Genomic DNA, 22710 nt, shown 5'->3' on the forward strand with positions numbered 1-22710 from the left:
CAATTGTTCACTAGTTCCACTTAACATCAGAGAATGTAGACAATATACAACCTGAAATTCACAAAAACGAAGAGAGTCCCAAAGAACGAGTGACAGTAAAAATGTTAGAAACACAAAGACCCCCTCTTCTACACACAAGAAACTGCAAAGCAACAACCCTCCCACCCCCACTTACCTCATCAAAAAAAACATCAACACCTTACACCCACCAAGCAAGCAATAGTAAAGCCCCCAAGAAAGACTGTGATCCACAGTACTACAAAAACTAATCGCTCACCCTACAATTTGAGATACCCGAGGCTCCCTCTCTCCCTCCCTAATAAAGAAGCAGAGAGCTGTTACTCAGTGAGGTGGGAGAGGTAAACAAAACAACGCGCTGATTTGTGGTGTTAACCTCTGCCAGCAGCCGAGTCCGCTTCAGTCAGCAGCACCAGCACAGAATCAGCCTGTCCCCAGGGCTGCAAAGCCTCGGATCCCCGAGGGCGCTCTCGTCTTCTGGACCGCGTCCTTGGGATTTCAAAAAATGGCCACAAAGAACTGAAATTTGGGTGTGGCTCCAGGTCAGGGTCTTCGACAGAACCCCATCCTCCTCGAAAAGGAAAAAGAGAGACATTAAAGATAGAAGTTAGCTGTTTCCGCAGTTGAGCATGAAGAGGTCGCTGTCAAGCACTATCGTAGCTCTGCCCAAACATTCTGTGATGTATCTCATTAAAATAAATGTGGCCCTTTTGTAGTTATAGAGGGTTGTGTCTGAGCAAGTGCCTGGGGAAGAAATTTGGGAATATGAGTGAAATATGAATTACTGAATGTTTAAAAATAGCTTGCAGTTAATATTGCAAATAAAAATAAAGAACTTGTTGAACAGATACTTTGTGTCATTTGTCAAAAGAGGATAATATATCTGAAAATTATAATGATTCCATGACTGGAACTCCCTAAGGATAATGTGTTGGCCAATATTAGAAAATATAATGGTACCTATCTTCTACCCCTGGGTTTTAAAAGATGTTACCACTTCAGTTTGCATATGATTATCATTTTGCAAAGTTGTCTTGATTCAGGAAGTATTAATTCAGACAGCAAAATTGCAAATTTAAGTCCAGCATCTGAGAAAGCGAGGGGATGAGGCCAGGAAATTGGCTGTCAGAGAGGTGATTGGAAAGTGTATTTAAAGAAAATGTGACCTGAGCATTTTTAAAAATTAGAAGTGACTGGAATGGAGCCAGGTGGGTTTTTGGAAGGATAGGTTGCATCTAATGTGCAAGAGTCAATAGTCTGAGTAAGTAACTTGAGCAGCACATTGGGAATGTGAAAACCATAGAAGGCACTTCACTTCGTGTTAGTGACAATGATCCAAACTCTGATTTCTGCTAAAAGATTATTGATCTGACCTGCAGTGCATTTTCTAATTTTTATTTCATTTACCTAGCGCCAGTAGTTTATTTAGCACTTGTTGCTGCCTATAGGTATTTCATGCATCGACCTGCAGTTCATGCATGTGTGCGTGGTGTGCTAAGTCATCTCAGTTAGAATCAGAATCGGGTGCAATATCACCAGCATATGTCATGAAACTTGTTAACTTAGCAGCAGCAGTACAATGCAGTGCATGATAATATGGGAAAAAAAGTAAATCAATTACAGTAAGTATGTATGTGTACTAAATAGTTATATAAAAATAGTGCAAAAACAGAAATAATAAAAGTGAGATAGTGTTCATGGGTTCAGTGTACATTTAGGAAGTGGATGGCAGAGGGGAAGAAGATGTTCCTGATTCACTGACTGTGTGTCTTCAGGCGCCTGTACCTCCTTCCTGCTGGTAACAATGAGAAGAGGGCCTGTCCTGGTGATGGGGATCCTTAATGATGGATGTATTTCTGAGAGTTCCGCTCCTTGGTGTCTTCAATACTACAGAGGCTAGTACCCAAGATGGAGCTGACTAATTTTACAACTTTCTGTAGCTTCTTTCAATCCTGTGCAGTAGCCCCCTCCCACCCCACGCCATACCAGATGGTGATGCAGCCTGTCAGAATGCTCTCCGCTTGACAGCTGTAGAAATTTTTGAGTGTCTTAGGTGACAAATCAAATCTCAAACTGCTAATATAACTCTCCATACATAACATTGGGCAATAAAGATCTTGCTTCCTAAATACATTTGGGTTTATATTATGGATTTTGGATTGCTAATCATGAAAATCACTATGAAATTTCCCTATCACGCAACATATTTTGAAATCACCTATATTTGTTACTTCAATTCATAACTCAAGTGAAAGTAACTGATAGCAAGATTAAGGAAGACATTTTGTTGGTCCACAAATCAAACAGGTCATCAATGACAGGCAATTTGAAGAGCTTCTAGGTGTAGTGGGACCAGAGAAAATCACATGGAAGGCACATGCTTCAAATCACATGCTTCAAACATACAAAACCATGAAGTGTAACATGTCACTGAAGATTAATTTTCTGCATTCCCATTTAGACGTCTTCCCTGCAAATCTTGACACTGTCAGTGATGAGCACGGTGAAGGTTTCACCAGGACATTGCGGTCATAGAGTTACGGTATCAGAGCAACTGGAATCCATCAATGCTGACTGATTATTGTTGGACGCTTAAGCGAGAAGCTGCAGACTCTGGATACAAATGAAAATCATTAACAAAACCTTTTTAGCCTAGTTGAACTACTGCAAAGTGTCAGTACCTTAATGCAATTGAATGCATTATATTCAATAAAAGTTATTTCTTGTTTCTCCAAATTTCTATGTGATATAAGTAATCTAAAATTATATTTCTATTCAACATCAAGCGGTCTATCCTAACCAAAATAAATTTCTGAGGAAGCAACGCTTTCAAAAAAAAATGTGTTGTCCAGTGTTATCATAGCTAATCCTTCCATTCAATTGTTCTGCTTGCATATATAACCCCATCCAGTTCAAATGATTTTGAATCCCTGCTACAGGCATCTTTTACCCCCTTCTCAGTCATACTAATTAAATGAGCTGACTCTGACCCTCTGAAGCTCACGATTCTCATGCATCTATAAATGCTAGGCATTTCCTGGTCTTGTTTTGACTGAATTCAGAGCAAATGATTTTATGAGCTGTCAGAAGCTTTAATAACAATCATTGCAATGCAGTGATCGAAACACAGCATATGATGAGCAGATAGTTCAGTGCTGGCAAGGGAAGAATTGTTGTTTAAAAACAACAGTGTAGTATAAACTGTATCCCCAGAAATTGAGCGTGCAGTTACAACCCTGAAGGAGACAGTGACCTTGCATGTCTACACCACAGTATGTTTCAAACATAAAGAATCTCTTGGCAAATCTCCCTGACTAATTGGTTGCTGGACTACAATTAATCTAATGAAAATTCAGTGGATGCTGGAGCATCACAAGAGAATTTCAAGGTCCAAAGCAGGGGTCAAGTTGGCCCAGGACACTTCCTTTCAGCTCTGTGAGCTGTGACAGTCTTGAGTCCCGTGATGTGAATGTCCGTGTCCTCGTATAGTAGGGCCTTTGTTTGGCAGGAATTGCCTTGTTCAGTAAGACTTCAGAGTAGGGCATTGTATATCAGTGCAGCTTTCAAAGAAAATAGCTTCAGCTTCTTGATGAACTGTGCAGCAACATCATTTAATTGCTTAGCATGTATAGCAAGAGTTGAGGCAAAAGGCAAAAGCACTCCAAAATTACTTACTTATATAAAGCTACAGTATATTTTTCTCTTAGAATATTTTTAGCAGTTTTGCAAATAGATTGATTTCTGGGATGGGAGGGATTGGCCATAAAGAAGCAATTAAGTGGACCTGGTTAATGTATACTAGAAAGGCTAAAAGAAAGAGGGATGCAGTTTCTTATGAGTACAAACAAAATTCTTAGGAGTCATGGCAGAGTAGATGTGGAGATGATGTTTCACTTGGCTGCTAGGGGTCCTGGTCTCAAGAGAAGGGGTGAGAAGATCAGAGATGGGGAAATTTCTTCTTTCGAAGTGCTCTTGAGTGATGTCTCTGTGCACAGTCAGGACATCGATGTGTCCTCAAGTGTTGTACTGCCCAGAGCTACCAGCAACCCACCAGAGCTATGTATACCTATGTTTCAATCTTGCTGAGAAGTCTCACTGCTGTTCCATATTTCCTTATAGAATGCAGAACAGTACAGGCCCTTCAGGCCACAATGTTGTGCTGATCCTTTTTCCCTACTCCAAAATCCTTCTAATGCTTCCCTCATACATAGCCCTCCCTCTATCTTCTACCCATGTGTCTGTCTAAGAGCCTCTTACATGGTTCTACCACCACCCCTGGTAACACATTCCTCACAACCATCATTCCCTGTATGATGTCTCCGACATTCTGCCTATACTTTCTTCCAATCACCTTAAAATTATGCCCCCTCGTAATAGCCATTTCAGCTCAGCCCACTATTTGCCAGCTCACAAACCTCGTAGCCTATTTTCCCTATTGTCCCAACACCCCCGCCCCCGATTCCACTGCACACCCACACACTAGGGGATAATTACAATGGCCACTAACCTACCAACCTGCTCATCCTGGGGATGTGGAAAGAACCTGGTGCACCCAGGGGAGACCCACCTGATCACAGGGGGAGCATGCAAACTCCACGTAAACAGAGGTCAGGGTTGAACCCAGGTCCCTGGCCCTGTGAGGCAGCCGTTCCACAAGCTGTGCCATTGCATCACCCCATGCAGTCGGTGTTACTCCAGCTGAACCTCTGTGTGGACTCCAGGGGTGCCTGCTGGAACTCTCCCACATCCACACAGGATCTGTGGGATTAGCAGGGCAGGGATCACCATGCACGAGGAAATGTCTTTCCACTGGGTTATGTGAATAACACCATGGTACGAATTAACTTGTGTTATGACAGCTAGTCCTCATCTTTCGTAAAGTAACATGACACAACGTTTTGGAGAGTGATGGTAGTGGATGTGCTGCATTTGATTGCTCAGAGCGTTTGATGGCTCTGGGCCTGTACTGGTTGGATTTTATAAGAATTGAGGGCGGGGGGGTGGTTCCCATTGAAATCTATTGAATATTAAAAAGCTTGGCTAGAGTAGATGTGAAGAGGATGTTTTCAGTAGCGAGACATTCTGGAGCCAGAGGGTACAGCCTCATCAGAAAAGAAGGACATTCCCTTTGAACAAAGATGAGGAGGAATTTCTTTAGCCAGAGAGTGGTGAACCTTTATTGCCTGAGATGGCGGCGGTGACCAGGTCATTGGGTATAGTTAACGTGGAGGATGATAGGTTCTAGATTAGTAAGGGCATCAAAGGATATGGGGAGAAGGGAGGAGAATAACAAATAGCAGAGCAGACTCGATGGGCCGAATAACAAAATTCTGCTCCTATGACTTATGGTCTGTTTAGAGAACAAGCTGAGTCCAGGTCAGGTTCCGATTCAAAATGCACAAGACCCATCGGCCCTGTACTCGCTGGAATTTCCAGGAGTACTCGGTGCCCTGACTAACGCCCAGCTCTTCCTTCCCGCAGACGACAGCCCGGCTGGGGGCCACGACTACGTGACGTCCGACGTGCGGATATTCCCGTACTACCCCAGCGTGGTCTTCGCCATCATTGGCAGCTCCGTGGTGTTCGTCCTGCTGATGGCGCTGATGGCCATGGTGCTGCACCACCACCACAAGCGCACCAACCTGGTGGGCCACGTGACGCCTCCCCTGCATCGCCTGCAGCACCCGCTGCTCCTGTCCCGGCTGGTCATCCTTGACCGCACCCATCACTGCAACGTCACCTACAACGCCAGCAGCGGTATCCAGGTCACCGCCAGCTCCCTGTACCACCAGCCCCTGGCCACAGAAGAGGTGCCGCCCTCCTACTCTGAGGCTGTGCTAGAACGGAGGTAAGGAACTGCCTGCTCTGCTGGCCCCATCGAAAACTTTTTCTATTAGTTCTCGAGTAAACTGGTTCGTGTCAACAAGGTACATCTTGGCCCAGTCTTTACACTCAAGGAACTCCAGAGAGTTGTGGACACAGCCCAGACCATCACTCAACCAGCCGCCCCTCAGAGACTCTGTCTATACTTCCCGTAGCTTGGGAAAGCAGCATGCATAATCAAGGAAGAGCCCCTCCCTAGTTATTCTGTCTTTTGCCCCCTCTCGTTGGGCAGAAGTTATAAAAGCCACAGAGCATGACCACCAGGTGCAAGGACAGCTTCAGTCCTGCTGTTATCAGACTCTGGAATGGACCTCACATCGACCAGAGGACAAACATAGAGTCAAGCAGAACAGAGACAGGCCCATCTGAATGTGTCCCATTTTTCCACGTTTGGCCCATTTCTTTAAGCGCCTCCGATCTGTGTGCCTGTCAATATGTCTCTTATGAAGGATGTGGACTCTCAGGTGAAGTGTTGAGTCTTCATCTCTCGATCTTCCTTGTCGTGGCCCTTGCACTTTACCTGTCTACCTGCACTGCACTTTCTCAGTACCTACCTGCACTGCTCTTTCTCAGTACCTACCTGCACTGCTCTTTCTCAGTACCTACCTACACTGCACTTTCTCAGTACCTACCTGCACTGCTCTTTCTCAGTACCTACCTGCACTGCACTTTCTCAGTACCTACCTGCACTGCTCTTTCTCAGTACCTACCTGCACTGCTCTTTCTCAGTACCTACCTACACTGCACTTTCTCAGTACCTACCTGCACTGCTCTTTCTCAGTACCTACCTACACTGCACTTTCTCAGTACCTACCTGCACTGCTCTTTCTCAGTACCTACCTGCACTGCTCTTTCTCAGCACCTACCTGCACTGCTCTTTCTCAGTACCTACCTGCACTGCTCTTTCTCAGCACCTACCTGCACTGCTCTTTCTCAGTAGTTCCTGCCCATTACACGACTGGTGTCTAGGGCAGCAAAGAAGGTTCTCCATCTCTGGCAGTGTTCAGGGCTTCCTTCATCATGGCATTTTTCACTACTGCCAGTCATGCAAGTCCCGGATGGAGACGCAGGAGAACTATCACACTCAGACGTAGAAGGATTCTTCATTTCTGTTTTCATAACAATTTTGTATTACCAGTCAGGGTTGTTAGCCCTGAACTGAACCCCCGAACCCGGAGGACAGGTCTAGCCTGTTACCCTTTGACCTGTTTGGCCTGGATGACCCTACCAAGAGCCAAAGCATAAAGCCCTGATTCCGGCCAACATAGCTTGCTGGGTCACTGAGGCACACAAGCCTCCAAACCGCGACAAGGTTGTGGTCCTGGAGGACCTCCTCAGTAGCTGTAGGAGTATATCCTGCATTCTGTTTCCTTTCTGAAACCACCTTGTAATTATTGTATGCATGATCTGTCTGGATGGCATGAAAAAGTAAAGCTTTTCACCGTATCATGGCCCACGTGATGATACTAAATCAATACCAACAGTCATATAACATGGGAATAGGACCTTCCACCTACACCATCTGCTTTGACCTTCAGGCACCCATCTCCCTTCGTTCCATTTTACTCCCCTACTCGTCAGCTCTCCCCCAGGTTCCACCAGTTTACAGTGGCCCATCACCCTACCATCCTGTGTGAGGGGAATCCAGACAACACAGAAGCAGCCCACACGGCCATGGGGAGAGCGTGCAGACTTCACACAGACAGTGCAGGAGGTCAGGGTTGAACTAGGTCACTGTGCCATTCTAACTGAGTCTCACCAACAGGGACCAATTAGAGAAGAACTTCATGATTATAGTCTCATTAAAGAATCAGTCTGATTAAAAGCAGGTCGTTAGAGAAACAATATCAGCAGATTAATAACACTCAGCCCATTAGACTGGGACTCCATTAAATATTCACTGTATATAAAACCAGCTACTTTTCCAGTTCACAAAAAATCGATCAGGCATCTTCACCCCCAACACCATCTCCGAAGTTCATTCCCACTTCCTGTATGGAAAGGTGTGGAATACAGCTGGAATGGTAACATCACATCTCCAAGTTAGCATAACTCGAACTTGAAGATCTACTGCCATTCCATGAAAATTCAGGAATCTAACAACACTGCAGGAGAGTCTTTTGGAAACAGCAGACTTTCAAGAAGGCAGCTTATCGCTACTGCCACACACAATTTATATGTATTAAAAAAAACATTAAATTTTGCCTCAGGCAGTGAAGAATATGACTCACTTCAGTGCAGCTCATGATCAGAGTCCCATTAAGTAGGCAATCCCACTGGCAGAACCCCTTTAACAATGAGAGGCTGACCAAGGTGGTTCTGTTAATTATACATAGACCCAGTCACAAATCCGCAGTTGCTGGAAATCTGAGCAACACACACAAAATGCTGGAGGAACTCAGCAGGCCAAACAGCATCGATGGAAACGAGAACAGTCGACATTTTGGGCCAAGCCCCTTCAGCAGGACTGGAGAAAAAAAGATGAGGAATAGATTTAAAAGGTGGGGGAGGGGAGAGAGAAACACGAGGTGATGGGTGAAACCGGGAGGGGGAAGGGGTGAAGTAAAGAGTGGGAAGTTGATTGGAGAAGGGGATCTAATAGGAGAGGACAGGGCCATGGAAGAAAGAAGAGGGGGGAGGAGCACCAGAGGGAGGTGATGGGGAGGCAAGGAGATAAGGTGAGAGAGGGAAATGGGTTTGGGGAATGGTGAAGTGGGGAAGTGGGGGGCAGGGGGTTCATTACTGGAAGTTTGAGAAATCGATGTTCATACCATCAGGTTGGAGGCTACCCATATAGAATATAAAGTAATGTTCCTGCAACATAAGTGTGGCCTCATCTCGACAGTAGACGAGACCATGGATAGACATATCAGAGTGGGAACGGGAAGTAGAATTAAAATGGATGGCCATTGGGAGATCCTGCTTTTTCTGACAAATGGAGCATAGGTGCTTGGCAAATCTACATCAGGTCTACCCAATATACAGGAGGCCACATCGGGAGCAGCGGATACAGTAGATGACCCTAACAGACTCACAGGTGAAGTGCTGTCTCACCTGGAAGGACTGTTTTGGGGCCCTGAATGGTAGTGAGGGAGGAGGTGTAGGTGCACTTGTAGCAATTGTTCCGCTTGCAAGGGTAAGTGTCAGGAGGGAGATCAGTGGGTAGGGATGAATAGACTAGGGAGTCGTGTAGGGAGTAATCCGTGTGGAAAGCAGAAAGTGGGGGGGTATGGAGGGAAAGATGTGCTTGGGGGTGGGATCCCACTGAAGATGGCGGAATTCCGGAGAATTACGTGCTGGACACAGAGGCTGGTGGGGTAGTAGATGAGGACAAGAGAAACCCCATCCCTAGTGGAGTGACAGGAGGGTGAGGTGAGAGCAGATGAGTGTGAAATGGAAGCGATGTGACTGAAGGCAGCACTAATGGTGGAGGAAGGGAAGACCCTTTCTTTGAAAAGGAGGACATTGCCTCCGTTCTGGAATGAAAAGCCTCATCCTGAGAGACAGAGGAATTGAGAGAAGGAATTGAAAGAGGAATTGAAGACTTAGGGCCAAGTTTGTTAGGCAGGGGATAACAATATGAGATTACCCCCACCCCAATGAGCAGAACACAGGCAGCATGTAAAGATCACAGTTCCAGTAAAATTTGGCTGTAACCATCCCGGGCTAATCTCACTGCACAGAAACTTAATTATTGAGTGGTTAGCTCCAGTTAAAGGTGGCATGCATTGTTATATGATGACAATGGAGAGGGTTCAAAGGAGGTTCATGAAAATGACTCCGGGATTGAAAGACTTGTCATATGAAGAGTGTTTAATGGCTCTGGGCCTGTACTCACTGGAATTCGGAAGAATGAGGGGTGGCCTCACAAAGACCTATTGAATGGTGAAAAGCCTCGATAGAGTGGATGTGGAGAGGGTGTTTCCTGTGGAGTTGGAGTCGAACACCGGGGGTGTCCTCTTAGAACAGAGATTAAAAGGAATTTCTTGAGCCAGAGAGTGGTGAATCTGTGAAATTTGTTGCCACAGGTGGCTGTGGCCAAGTCTTGGGTATAGTTAAAGCAGAGGTTGATAGATTCTTGATTGGTCAGGGCATGAAGGGTTACAGGGAGAAGGCAGAAGATTGAGGAAAATAGATCAGCCAAATGGCCTAATTCTGCTCCTATATCTTATGGTCTTAAATACCTTTTAAGCAAGGTTGACTGTGGATGGAACAGGCACTGGAGGTCTTACCTGTCCCAACAGCTGGAAGTTATAGTTTCCTGATACGGAGTGTGTGAACTCAGTGAAATGTGATCTGTCACAAGCAGAAATCCACATCACTATTTCAGGATTGGAAAGTTTATCAATAAGCTCTTGTTTTAGTTAATGGCTGCAGGCATTCTAACGCACTTTAAGGCTTCTAGATTTGGCTATAAATTAAGGAAACAAAGGCTCCCATTCCGAGGGAAAAAGATTCAGTGAAGGGAGCCCGCTGTCCCCCATATATCCATACTTCCTTGGATCAGAATCAGGTTTATTATCACTGGCATATGTTGTGAAATTTGTTGTTTTGTGGCAGCAGTACAGTGCAAGACATAAACCATAATACAGGTTACAATAAATAATGCTAAAGAGGAACAGTGAGGTTCATGGACTATTCAGAAATCTGATGGCAGAGGGAAAGAAACTGTTCCCAAAGCATTGGGCATGAGTCTTCAGGGCTCCTGTACCTCTTCTCTGATGGTAGTCTTGAGAAGAGAGCATGTTCCAGAAGGTGATGCCCCTAAATAGTGGATGCCACCTTCTTGAGGCATTGCCTTTTGATGTTATCCTTGATAGTGGAGAGGCTTGTACCCCTGACGGGGCTGGCTGAGTGCTGTCCGGTACCCTCTGCAGGCCTTTATAATTCTGTGCACTGGAGCAGTGTTGCAATCACACCATGCCATACATCTGCAGAAATTTGCCATTCACTGCCTATCACTAATTGTCCTTGGGAAATTCATAGTGAGCCAATTCCACAGTCTGCTAAAGTTCCAGGGATTTAACCCAACAGGCATGAAGGATGGTGAATGACCCTTGTGTCAAGAAAGTATCTGACTTGGAGGGATTGATGTTCCAGTGACTCTGCTGTTTAATTGACAGAGGTGGAGAGTGCATCAGGGGGTGCCAGAGCAGTTTTGGCAGGCTGTTGAAGTGTGTCGCCATAGTGTACCTGCGACAGGAGAAACAATCTCTAAGATGGTGGACAGACTGATGGTCAAGCTTACTATTCTGTCACCAAGCACAATTGCATGTGAGAAGTGGTGGTAAGCTAACTTCTTGAAAGACTGCTGTTCACCAAGAGCTCCTCTGCGGTGCTGGATTTTGACGGAATGGCAGTTTGTGACTTGGAGATTTGATATTCCCATTCCAGCTGCTGTCCATGTTCTTCCAGATGTGGTAGAGTTGTGGTGTAAATTGGGAAAGCAGTTGGCTGGATACGAAGTGAATATTTAAGGATGGAGTCCGGACTAATGGGCCAGAATGTTGTTAGGCTACTGATATTGTCTCTTTAATGACCTCCTTTTAATCATACTGATTCCTTAATGAGATTGTGATTGTGAAGCTCTTTAATTGGTCCCTTTTATGAAACTCAGTTTAATAGGCCTGTCAAGGTGTGCCATCTCTTTAACAAGGCCTGAGAATGAAGAGCTGTTATATAAAAGATCTCAAAGTTCAGTCACAGAATTCAGGTTTCTGTTCAGTTTAACGTAGCTAAACTGAACCATGGTAAGGCTGTGCATCACTCCAGAAATTTAACAGGCAGGTCCGGCTACAGTGCAGATTCCACACCAGTCACTAACAGAATACTGCCACTCCTCCGTCACTGGACACTCCTCACTCAGCTATGTCTTACTCACTGGCTTGAGACCCCCGTAAGTGACACGTCTCACACCTCAGCAAGCCCCCACTCAACCCACCTCCCACCATCTGATGTTCGAAACCGCTGATCTCTGCAGTAGGTGATGTTATTGACAGTGAGATGGTTATCAGGACTTACAGAGGGATCGTGATCTGCTGGGTAAGTGGACTGAGGAACAGCAAATGGACTTTAGTTTGGATACGTGCGAAGTGATACATTTTGCGAATGTGAATGAAGGTTCGGATTGCACAATGAATGGTAGGACTGTGGGGGGATTGTCCTAGATCAGAGGGACCTAGGAGTACAAGTCCATGGTTCCCCAAAAGCAGTGACAGAGTCAGACAGGATGCTGAAGAAGCCTTTTGGCATCAGCCAGGGCATTAGGTATGCTGCAGTTGTACAAGAGATTGGTGAGGCTGCATTTGGAAGATTGTGTTCAGTTTTGGTTGCCCTGCTGTAGGAGAGGTGTCATTAAGCTGGAAAGAGTGCAGAGGAAATTTACAAGGATCTTTCTGGGACTTGGGAGACTGAGTCATAGAGAGAGGCTGAGCAGGTTGGGATTTTTTTTGTTGGAGCAAAATGGGGATTTATCTTAGAGGTATAAAATTCTGAGGGGCATAGACAGGGTGACTGCGCAAGTCTTTTTCCCAGGGTTGAGGATCAGTGACTAGAGGGCATAGGTTTGAGATAAGTGGGGAGGGAGGTGAGATTTAATAGAAACCTGAAGAACAACATTTTCGCCCAGTTAGTGGTCCATCTGAGCTGCCTGAGGAAGTATTGGAGGCAGGAATGTTAGTTACATTTAAAAGGTACTTGGATAAGGCACATAGTTAGGAAAGGTTCGAGGGATATGGGGAAATGGGACTAGCTTAAATGGGAATCTTGTTCTATCTGGGTAGCCTCCAACCTGATGGCATGAAATCCGTCTGGGTAGCCTCCAACCTGATAGCATGAACATTGACTTCTCTAACTCCGTTAATGACCCTCCTCCCCTTCTTACCCCATCCCTTATTTATTTATTTATTTATTCCTCCCCCTTTCAAATCTCTTACTATCTCTTCTTTCAGTTAGTCCTGACGAAGGGTCTCGGCCCGAAACGTCAACTGTACTTCTTCCTATAGATGCTGCCTGGCCTGCTGCGTTCACCAGCATTTTGTGTGTGTTGCTTGAATTTCCAGCATCTGCAGATTTCCTCGTGTTTGCGATCTTGTTCAGCATGGTCCTTTTGAGCTGAATTGCCTATTTCTATGCTGTATGGCTCTGTGACTCAGTGTTTAAAGCCCCTGACCCCATGCTCAGATTATTGGCTACCTATTTTTACAAACCACTGGTTTGTTACAATATGCTGTTGATCTAATCAATATGTTCAAGAAAATTGTTGAATTACATACAATTAGCAACAAGAATTGTATAAATTATTCAAGTAAACATAGTCCCCAGTCACATTCTGCTGTGACTTCACTTTGACACCACTTGGCCAAGATTACAGTTTGAGGCAAAATCCCATTCTTCCGTACAACATCACTATAGCAAATATGCCTTAATTAAGCTGTTCAACACATTGATCATTACCACGCCAGTGGTTTTTATCAATAAGTTGTTGCAGATATCACAAGGTGTTGATGAACTAAGTAGAATGTGTAATTTTGCTCTTCAAAATTGATCGTAACGTTCTTGCTGTCTTGTGCATTACCGTATGCCTTAACCCTTCCCCCACCACTCTGCCAATCCATATCTACAAAAAAAATCCTTCAAAAAGTAGTGGGTATGGCCCAGTCTATCACGGATTAAGCCCACCCCACCCCTGAGCACATCTACATGAAACGCTATCGCAGGGAAGCAGTATCCATCATCAGGGACCCCCACCATCCTGACGGCAGCCGTGAGAAGACATGCTCTCTTCCACTGTTGCCATCAGGAAGCAGGTACAGGAACATGAGAACTCACATCACTAGGCTCAGGAACAGTTATTACCCCTCAACCATCAGGCTCTTAAACCAGTAGGGATAATATCACTCAACATCACTTGCCATTATTATTGAAATATTCCCACATCCTGTGGCCTCACTTTCAAGACTCTTCATTAAAAGTTCATGATATTCATTGCTTGCTTATTTATTTATTTGTTTGTTTGTTTGTTTGTTTGTTTATTTATTTATTTATGTCTTTTTGTGTTTGGAGTTTGTTGTCTTTTGTACACTGATTGAATTCCCAAGTTGGTGTGGATTTCATTGATTCTGTTAAAGGTATTATTCTATGCATTTGTTGTGTATGTCCACAAGGAATTGAATCTCAGGTTTGTATATGGTACATATACATACTTCCATAATAAGTTTACTTTGTAATTTGAACATTCAACGGCCTTAGGCATGACCGAGATTTCCTGTGGTGGACCCACAACTGAAGGGATAGCTGTGCACAAGATATTGGAGGAACTCAGCGGGGTCAGGCACTATTGTGGATAGTTGATGTTTTGGGTCAAGACCCTTCATCTGGACAGTGAAATGGAAGTGAGATAGCCAGTGTAAAAGGTGAAGGCATGCAGTGGAGCAAGAGTGACAAGCAGTAGGTTGATGCAGGCAAGGAGGGTGATGGGAAGATGGGGGGGAAGAGAGATGATAGGTAGAGGTGACAAAAGGCCACAGGCTGTGGAATCCGATAACAGATAAAAGTGAAGTATGAAATTGAGTGAGACAAATGGGAACAGTGAAAGGAGTGTGCAGGTGATGGGCAGATGGAGTGGATGGAGGAGAGGAAAGAGGAGCTGGGTTGATCAGGAGGAGAGAAAATGCACAAAGAGACAGTGCTCCCATCTCTGCTTGGCTCCACCCAGCCCTCCTATTGTTGGTGCTTGAGGTGAGAGAAGGCACCCAGATTGACCCAATTCCCGCTGACAGAAGATGCCTTCAGTCTTGCTGTAGCTGGCAAATCCATCCCAATCCAAATGCCAATCTCTGAAACACTTGTGTGTATGGAGCCACAGAGGAACAGGTCCTCTGGTCCAGCTCATCTTTGCTGACAATGGTGCCGGTCCCATTTGTCTATACTTGGCCCATTTCCCTCCAAATCCTTCCTCTCCGTGTACATATCCAAATGTCTTTTCAATATTTTTACTGTACTTGCAACAACCACTTCCTCTGGCAGCTCATTCCATATGCAATGTGTTGTGTGAAGAAGTTGCCCCTCAAGTTCCTTGTAAAACTTTCCCCTCTCACCTTAAATCTGTGCTCTCTAGTTTTAGTTCTCCTTCCCAGGAAAAAGGTTGTGCATTCACCACATCTGTGCCCCTCGCTCTCCTACATATCAAGGAATAAAGTCCTACTCTGCCCATCATCTTCATATCTTCAAGTCGTGGCAACATCCTCATAAATCTTCTGTGTATATTTTTCCAGCTTAATTCTGTCTTGCCTATGACAGGGTAAAGCAGAGTAGTGGCTGGCAGATGTCTTTACAATACAGGCCACCCGGGTTCAATTCCCGTAAGGAGCTTGTATGTTCTCCCTGTGACTGAGTGGGTTTCCTCCAGATGATCTGGTTTTCTCTAACATTCCAAAGATGTACCAGTTGCTAGGTCAATTGATCCTTGTAAAATGTCTGATGGTTAGGCTAGGATTATGTCAGGGGATTGATGGATGGCGTGACTTGAAGGGCCAGAAAGGCCTATTCTGCACCGTATCTCAAGAGGTATGTAAACAGAACTATAGACAATACTCCAAGTAGGAATTGGTACAATAGTAACTTTATCGTCCCAACTCTTGTACTTAGTGCCTGGCTGATGAAGGCCAGTGAGCCAAGTACCAGGGCCCAACATTCACTGTATAAATCCTACACTAGTCTGACTTCCCAAAATACAACACATTGCATTTATCTGAATTGAAAGCCATTTGGCAATCCTTGGCCCACTTCCCTAGCTGACCAAGATTTCCTAGTTGAGCGTTTGCAACCCAGGAGGATTTGTAATATTCTGTAAACATTTCTGTACCTCTGTCGGTTTGAGTTATGGGATATTGTGAATCTCTTCAGATATTTTCCTGCCTAGTTGTATCAGAGAGTTTATTGGGCCCAGTCTTGGTGAAGGGTCTCGGCCCAAAATGTTGACTGTTGACTCTTTTCCATAGATGCTGCCTGACCTGCTGAGTTCCTCCAGCATTTTGTGTGTGTTGCTCTGGATTCCCAGCATCTGCAGATTTTCTTATGTTTTCCCCTCCTGGAATCTCACGTGCTATCCAAGCTGAATGATTGGTAGACACCATTTTCAAACTGGGTTGGCCAGGAGGTCATTAAGTGACGATTAAGAAAACCTCCTGAGCGTCAATCACTATCAGACTTCTTTCTTATTGTTCTGTATTTGCCTGGACTCATGTTTCATCTCCTTGTTCCCAGCAGGCCACCATGGTTTGACCTCCCACCGCCTCCATACCTCTCAGACGCTGAGATCCTCAGCCATCCTGAACTGCCACCTTACCGTTCCAGGGCAGGGAGCACCTTGAGCTCTCATCGTTCGAGCAGCCTGCAGGAGAGCACCGAAATCAGAGACTGCCTGCTCGGCACCAGATCACGAGAAGAACCGTGATCAAAGAGCCATGCTGTAGGACAGCAGTTGTGTTCTTGCACTAGCTGACACTTAAAGGCACACTTGTTGAAGGAATCAACTCAAGAAGCAAAGAAAAAAACAGAGACTTTTAATTGTTTTGACTTGTTTCAACTCTTCATTGTGAAGGAATGACTGAGACCTGGATGAATGGTAAAATCCAGTTGCCTTCAGATGTTTGGCCCTGGGGAGCTACTTTTTGGGGTGACCACGTAAATGATCTTGGGCGCGGGCAGCCTTTTGGGGGCCAGTGCCGAATACATTGTGAAGTAACCCAAAGCCTGGATAGGAAACCTAAATCAATAAATGCAAAAATAGTAAGTTTTGAGATGTATGTTTACCAGGGCGTTGCTGCTGCAGATCCTGAGGCACATACATCTGCGATAACCAAGTGGCAGGCACCAGCACATGTCCAACTCACTGGAGAGCCTCAGGCAATGTAGTGGGGCAGAAAGGAAACGAGCAGAATTGTGCCGATGTTACATCTGTGGACGCTTGGTCCATTGCAACTCAAAAGCTAAAAAAAAACATTGGTATTTTCTGCTCCTGGTATTCAGCTGACTGCATGCCAGTGGTCATCCGCTGTTTTGTTGAACTGTGAGCCTCTTTCCTCTCTCTAACCCTGAGCTGAAGTGTGGCTGACCACATCCAGTGAGTCCTCAAGGTGATTTGTGCAGGGGCTGCCTGCCATCCATATTGACATGGGCGAGGATGGCGGTGTAACGTATTTGTCCTTGCAGCAGGGTACTAACCCAACAACTTCACCGCATCATTCCAAATACACAAGCCTCCAGGCCAAATGAAGGCCTGTAGCTGGACATGCAAGTTCCCTTGGGGAGTCACTCAGTCAAGGGTCAGAGGAACATCCCTGTCCATGCCCTCTGCAATGTCTCAGTGGATTCTGAATCTCATACGTGAGGGGCTGACGATCATAAAATATATCCAGCAGTTCCACAGCCAGGCGATACACATCCAACAAAGGATTGCACTCTAATCCATCCTTACTTTGTACGAGCACAGGTAACTGGCCAGATGGTTGGGTGCTGTTAGTTTATATTCTGAGATATACTTCCTCTTTCTTAAAAGCTGTTCTTTCAGGGAAAAAAAAACAACTGCCCAAACTGCCTTGCAATGCAATGTGCTGGGATTAGTATTTTCAACATCGATGCTTTTTGGGGATGGTTGTCCTGTCACAATTTAAACAGAACGCTCAACCCATCTGTAATGACCTGCTGGCAGTTAGGGCAGCAATGAAGGTCCTGAGTCTCTGTCTGTCCTTGGTCTTGATCGTGGCAGTGTTCAGACCTGCTTTCTCATACCAGTAGCTTTCTCTTGGTCTTTACTACCGTCAGTCGTGCAAGTCCCAAGTGGAGACTCAGGAATACCGTTGCATTCAGATATCGAAGGATTCTTTAGTGCTGTTTCCGTAACAATTTTGTTTGACCAGTCAGGGCTGTTAGCCCTGAGCTGAACCCCCGAACCTGGAGGACCAGTGGACCACTCTTAGTCTGGCCTCTACCCTTTGACCTGTTTGCCATGGGTGACCCTACCAAGAGCCAAAGCACAAAGCCCTGATTCCAGCCAACACAGCTCTCCAGGTTATTGAGATACACTAGCCTCCAAACCCTATGACAAGGTCGTGCTCCTACTGGACGATAGGAGAGTTATTTCCAAAGACAACTGATCTCTGCCCAATCAATCCCATACAACATTGGCACATCCATAACATAGGAAAGGTAGCAACAACTAAATGCATTTTTAAAATCCATGGCACCAAACTCAGTCCAGTTGTTTAAAATTTTATAATGCCCAACCTATAGATAACAGCCCCTTCATAGCACACTATGTAAAACCAAACGGTACTCAAACCCTCCTAGTTATGGAAAACTACAGCAAACTGGTAACATTGCAAGGATTTGCACTTCACCAACCTACAGTACAAATCCAACAAATCCCCTTCCCCATTGTATGTATGCCATCTTGTCACCTTCCTCTTCACTAAGTAATATTGCACTAAACAAAGTCCCAACACACCATCACAATTCCTCTCTGATCATTGGAGACCAGCTGTAGCAGAAGGTGTTTCTTTACAATGAGAGGCTTCATTGTTTTGAATTTCACTGCAATAAATCCATGTAATGAATGAAGTGCTTACCAAGCCCCCTTTGATCTATAGAATTTCCCTGACCAAACCCAGATTAATGGTATACTTCTTCAGTGTGCTAAACGCCTCCCACTGTATGCAATTAATCTTGCTCTATACCAAATCCCCTTCAGTTGGTACAATCCCTCTGTACTAACCATCCTCTCGCTTTTATTGTCTTTCATCATGTAAATTCTTGATTATATTTTCCACCTGCTCTGTCTTCAGGATTATTACCTGACGGTGTTCATTTCCTCTCTCTGCGTAGATTGAATTTTCATTTCTGCATTAGCTTTACTGGCAGCTCTTAAAGTTGTTTGTTCCTGTTCCTTTTTATGCATCTTTGGAGGACAGGTATTCAAAAAGAAATAAGTAAATCAAGGGGAAAAAAAACACTTAAATAGCCTGTGTAGGGAAATTGAGCCCCAAGTCATTACATGAATAGCCATGCCTAGATACACTGGTTACAATTTATGTTTGGAAACAAGAGTCTCTTATTAACGTCAGCTGCTCCTGGCTCCAATTATTCAGGCTGCTAACAATCCAAGCTGCCACAACACTACTGAATTATTTCTTGCTCTTTGTGCTTTGTGACTTGCAACACCGTGTTGGATATGCTTGCCTGGATAATTGAAGTACGAAAATAGCAAGTCATATATTCAGCAACTAAGAATCCAAATCTAACTCAGCCTCTGTCTTCAGCATCGCCCGAGAAAGGAACAGCTTGCGAAAGATCAGAAAGAGTCGCGTCTTTTAATGTTTTAACTGGAGTTTGATACCATGCAGCAGGGTAGAATTCTCACTTCAGAGATGGTGTCTACTGTGTATCTATTTAAAGATTAAGAGCCCTTTTCTTAGAAGCTGTGTGCTCATAGAGTTTATAAAGTTATTCACTGTAATAGCTTTGACATGACTATTTAATGAGAAATTTATTCCATGAATGATATTCAGGCTTATGTATAATTTTACCTTGTTGCAATATTAAATATTTGAAATTGAAAGTGAGAGATAGAGTACTGTTTAATATTCAGAGGATGTTGTATCATTGCCCAGATCTCAGGGTAGACCCCCTTGATTGGAGCTTATGGGCACTTAGGAAATTTTCTTTCTCTCTAGGTCCTTGGTTCTACATTTCAAAGTTCAAAGTACAGTTATTATCATACTATATACAACCTTAAGATTCACTTCCTTACAGACAGCCACAAAACAAAGAAACCCAATAGAACCCATTAAACAAAAGAAAACTGTCGAACATGAAGAGGGGAAAAAAAAATCAAACAATAAAAGTAAACTAATAGCATTCAGAACTGAGGTTTCACAGAAGTGAGTCCGTAGCCGATTCAGAAGTCCATTAGTTGCAGGCCATGGCCTCAGTTCAATGTAAAGACAAGTAAACCTCGCGGAGCAGGGAGCTGAACTGGTCTGTCCTTCACTTCCGACCCTGACACTCTGACCTTTCCAATCTGGCCCTGCGCGTGAGTAGTCCAAACCTTGGGCTGTTCTTTACTCTCAGACCCAGGCCCTGTGCTTCAATGTGCGCTCGGGCCTGAGCCCCAGCGCCTCGATCTGGCCCATATCCACCTTTCCAATTCGGCTTGGCGCTTAAATCAATCAATCCTTATTCTTGGGCCCAGATTCCACCTCAACCCTGCCTCCCCTCAGCTCTGCCTCATTGAGGTGCCTCCAAGTCCACTCCAGCAACAGCCACACATTAGCTCATTCCCCACTCTCCGGCCTGGATCCCACCACCTCGATTCAGACCGTACACACCGCACCACACCTGCATCCTGCACCTTCCCGACTTCAGTTCACACCGCAAAAATGCCAGGTTGTGTAGGCAATTCAACAGCTCAACTCTGACAGGGAAGTTGCAGGCTATTGTTTGCAGTGATTGTTTACAAGAAAAAGTGTGATTAATAAAGTATTTAGTAGTTCTTCCATAAATGGTCTACCAACAACTTTAAGATCACATCCTTGATTTCTCCACCTGACATAATAGTTGCTTTATAACTGCACAAGCAATTCTTTTTTAATCTCTTTGGTTATATTAATCTTCACAGGAATACAAACCAAATTTTTGTAGTTTGCTGTCTAATCCTCTTACCATTTATTCCATCGGGGCATACACATCATGGGACTAAATTAGTAGTTATATTCAGTCATCTATGACTATAATCCTCAGGACAGTTAAAGTGATGATCGTAAATAGAGACAAGTGTATATGCTCCATTTCTCACAACTGTATTTCTAATAAATTTGATGAGGAACTAGCAGATAAAGAGAAGTACTAGAAATACCAAGGAGGTCAGGCAGCATCTGTAAAGGAAGAAAATGTTATCACTGCAGATTGTCTCACCCCAGATGCTGAATATCTACAGTATTGGTTGTTTTTATTTCAGATTTCCAGTATTTTGTAAGTTGAATAATCAATTAGATATTAAGAACTGCTACATAGTTAGCATCACTATCTAACTTTGTTTTAGGAGAACATTGTCAGGCTTCATGGTGGAGAGGTGTTAATCTGTATCTCAGCTGATGTATCCCACATCAGATAAGGGGAATGACCACACTTCATAAAGCAATCCATTTTCTATACTTCGGAAATATATTTAGTCATAATGCCAAGTAAATTCTGTCAACTGTGCAGTGTTTAAGGGACTGATACATGGGCCCAGCCCCTCAGTAGTGGCAGGACCTTACACTGTGGTCCTTCCCATCAAAGTCTTGGCAGTGGCTGCACTGAGCACGGTTGTGCACCTTGGGATAAGCCTGTTAGCAGTATTCGCTTGGGGACCTCTCCTTACCCTGGAAGACCAAGTTTCAGGCAGACTACGGTGACGATGATCCAGCAGCAGCTGATGACTGTCTAGGTCCATGTCCCTGGGAAACAGACCGTAAATCAGAGAATGATCTGTTAGGCAGCTGCTCAGGACAAACTTCATCAAGGACTATTGCATCCTTTTCCAGACAGACTTGACAAAAGCACATTCCACAGAGAGGTGGGCAGTCATCTCACACTGCAGTAACCTCGAGGGAGGGACCTTCTCATTGCCTGCCAAGTGAAGTCGTGATATTTGTTCGTGAGCTCTGGCCATGAGGCATTCTGCCAAATGTCCTTGACAGTCTGCATAGGGAACTTTTCCACAGGATCCACTGTATCTCTCTGCGCTGATCGCTGCCGGATAAATGCGGTCAAAGATCCATGGAAATTTTTCTACAAAGGACCGGTAAGTTTGGCAAGATTTGAATGGGACATCGCACGGTCACTGAAGCGAAGCCCATCCACCACAATACCAGGTGGAGACAGAAGCTCAGCACGCAGTGACACTTAGTGTTTGCATGCTCCAGTCCTAAGCACAGCCTGATGCAGCCACACACAAAGGTAATCTTGGGGAATTTTGGTTACGTCAGGTACCAGTCTCGGCCCTTCCCTGGGGACTTGTACATCACTTTTCAGTCAATGCCATCTATCACTTCAGAATCAGATTTATTATCACAGAAAAATATTGTGAAATGTGTTGTTTTGTGGCAGCAGTACAGTGCAAGACATTTAAAAAGTTACTCAAATAAATAAATAGTGTGAAAGGGGAATAGTGAGGACCATTCAGAAGTCTGATCACAAGATCACAAGACAAAGGAGCAGAAGTAGGCCATTCGGCCCATCGAGTCTGCTCCGCAGCTCCCCCATGAGATAAACTATTCACCCATCTGGTTCCAATTTCCGGCTTTTTCCCCATATCTCTTGATACCCTGACTAATTAGATACCTGTCAATCTCCTCCTTAAACATCCTCAATGATCGGGCCTCCACAGCCATATGTGGCAACGAATTCCACAAATCCACGACCCTCTGGCTAAAAAAATTTTTCCTCATCTCTGTTTTAACTGGGTACCCTCTAATTCTAAGACTATGACCTCTTGTCCTGGACTCACCCACCAAGGGAAACAACCTTTCCACATCTACTCTGTCCAACCCTTTCAACATTCGAAATGTTTCTATGAGATCCCCTCTCATTCTTCTATACTCTAATGAATACAATCCAAGAGCCGACAGACGCTCCTCATATGTTAGCCCCTGCATTCCAGGAATCATCCTCGTAAATCTTCTCTGAAATCTGTCCAACATCAGTATATCCTTTCTAAGATAGGGGGCCCAAAACTGCACACAATATTCCAAATGAGGTCTCACTAAT

At 44.6% G+C, this 22710-nt stretch overlaps 1 protein-coding gene across 4 annotated transcripts in view; it reads left to right on the top strand.

The window, feature by feature from the left end:
• Positions 1-19516, top strand: part of ldlrad3 (low density lipoprotein receptor class A domain containing 3) — a 143445-nt gene extending 123929 nt beyond the window's left edge. For 2 of the 4 annotated variants that reach the window (XM_072272199.1, XM_072272201.1), the window contains exons 5-6: positions 5500-5866; positions 16168-19516. In XM_072272199.1, coding sequence (XP_072128300.1) covers positions 5500-5866; positions 16168-16357 — 557 coding nt within the window. In that variant the 3' untranslated portion in view covers positions 16358-19516. The remainder of the gene's footprint in view (positions 1-5499; positions 5867-16167) is intronic. The other 2 variants (XM_072272200.1, XM_072272203.1) reach the window with 1 other exon arrangement.
• Positions 19517-22710: the final 3194 nt, after the last annotated feature.

Source organism: Mobula birostris, chromosome 11 (assembly GCF_030028105.1).
Source record: "Mobula birostris isolate sMobBir1 chromosome 11, sMobBir1.hap1, whole genome shotgun sequence".
Taxonomy (NCBI): Eukaryota; Metazoa; Chordata; class Chondrichthyes; order Myliobatiformes; family Myliobatidae; genus Mobula; species Mobula birostris.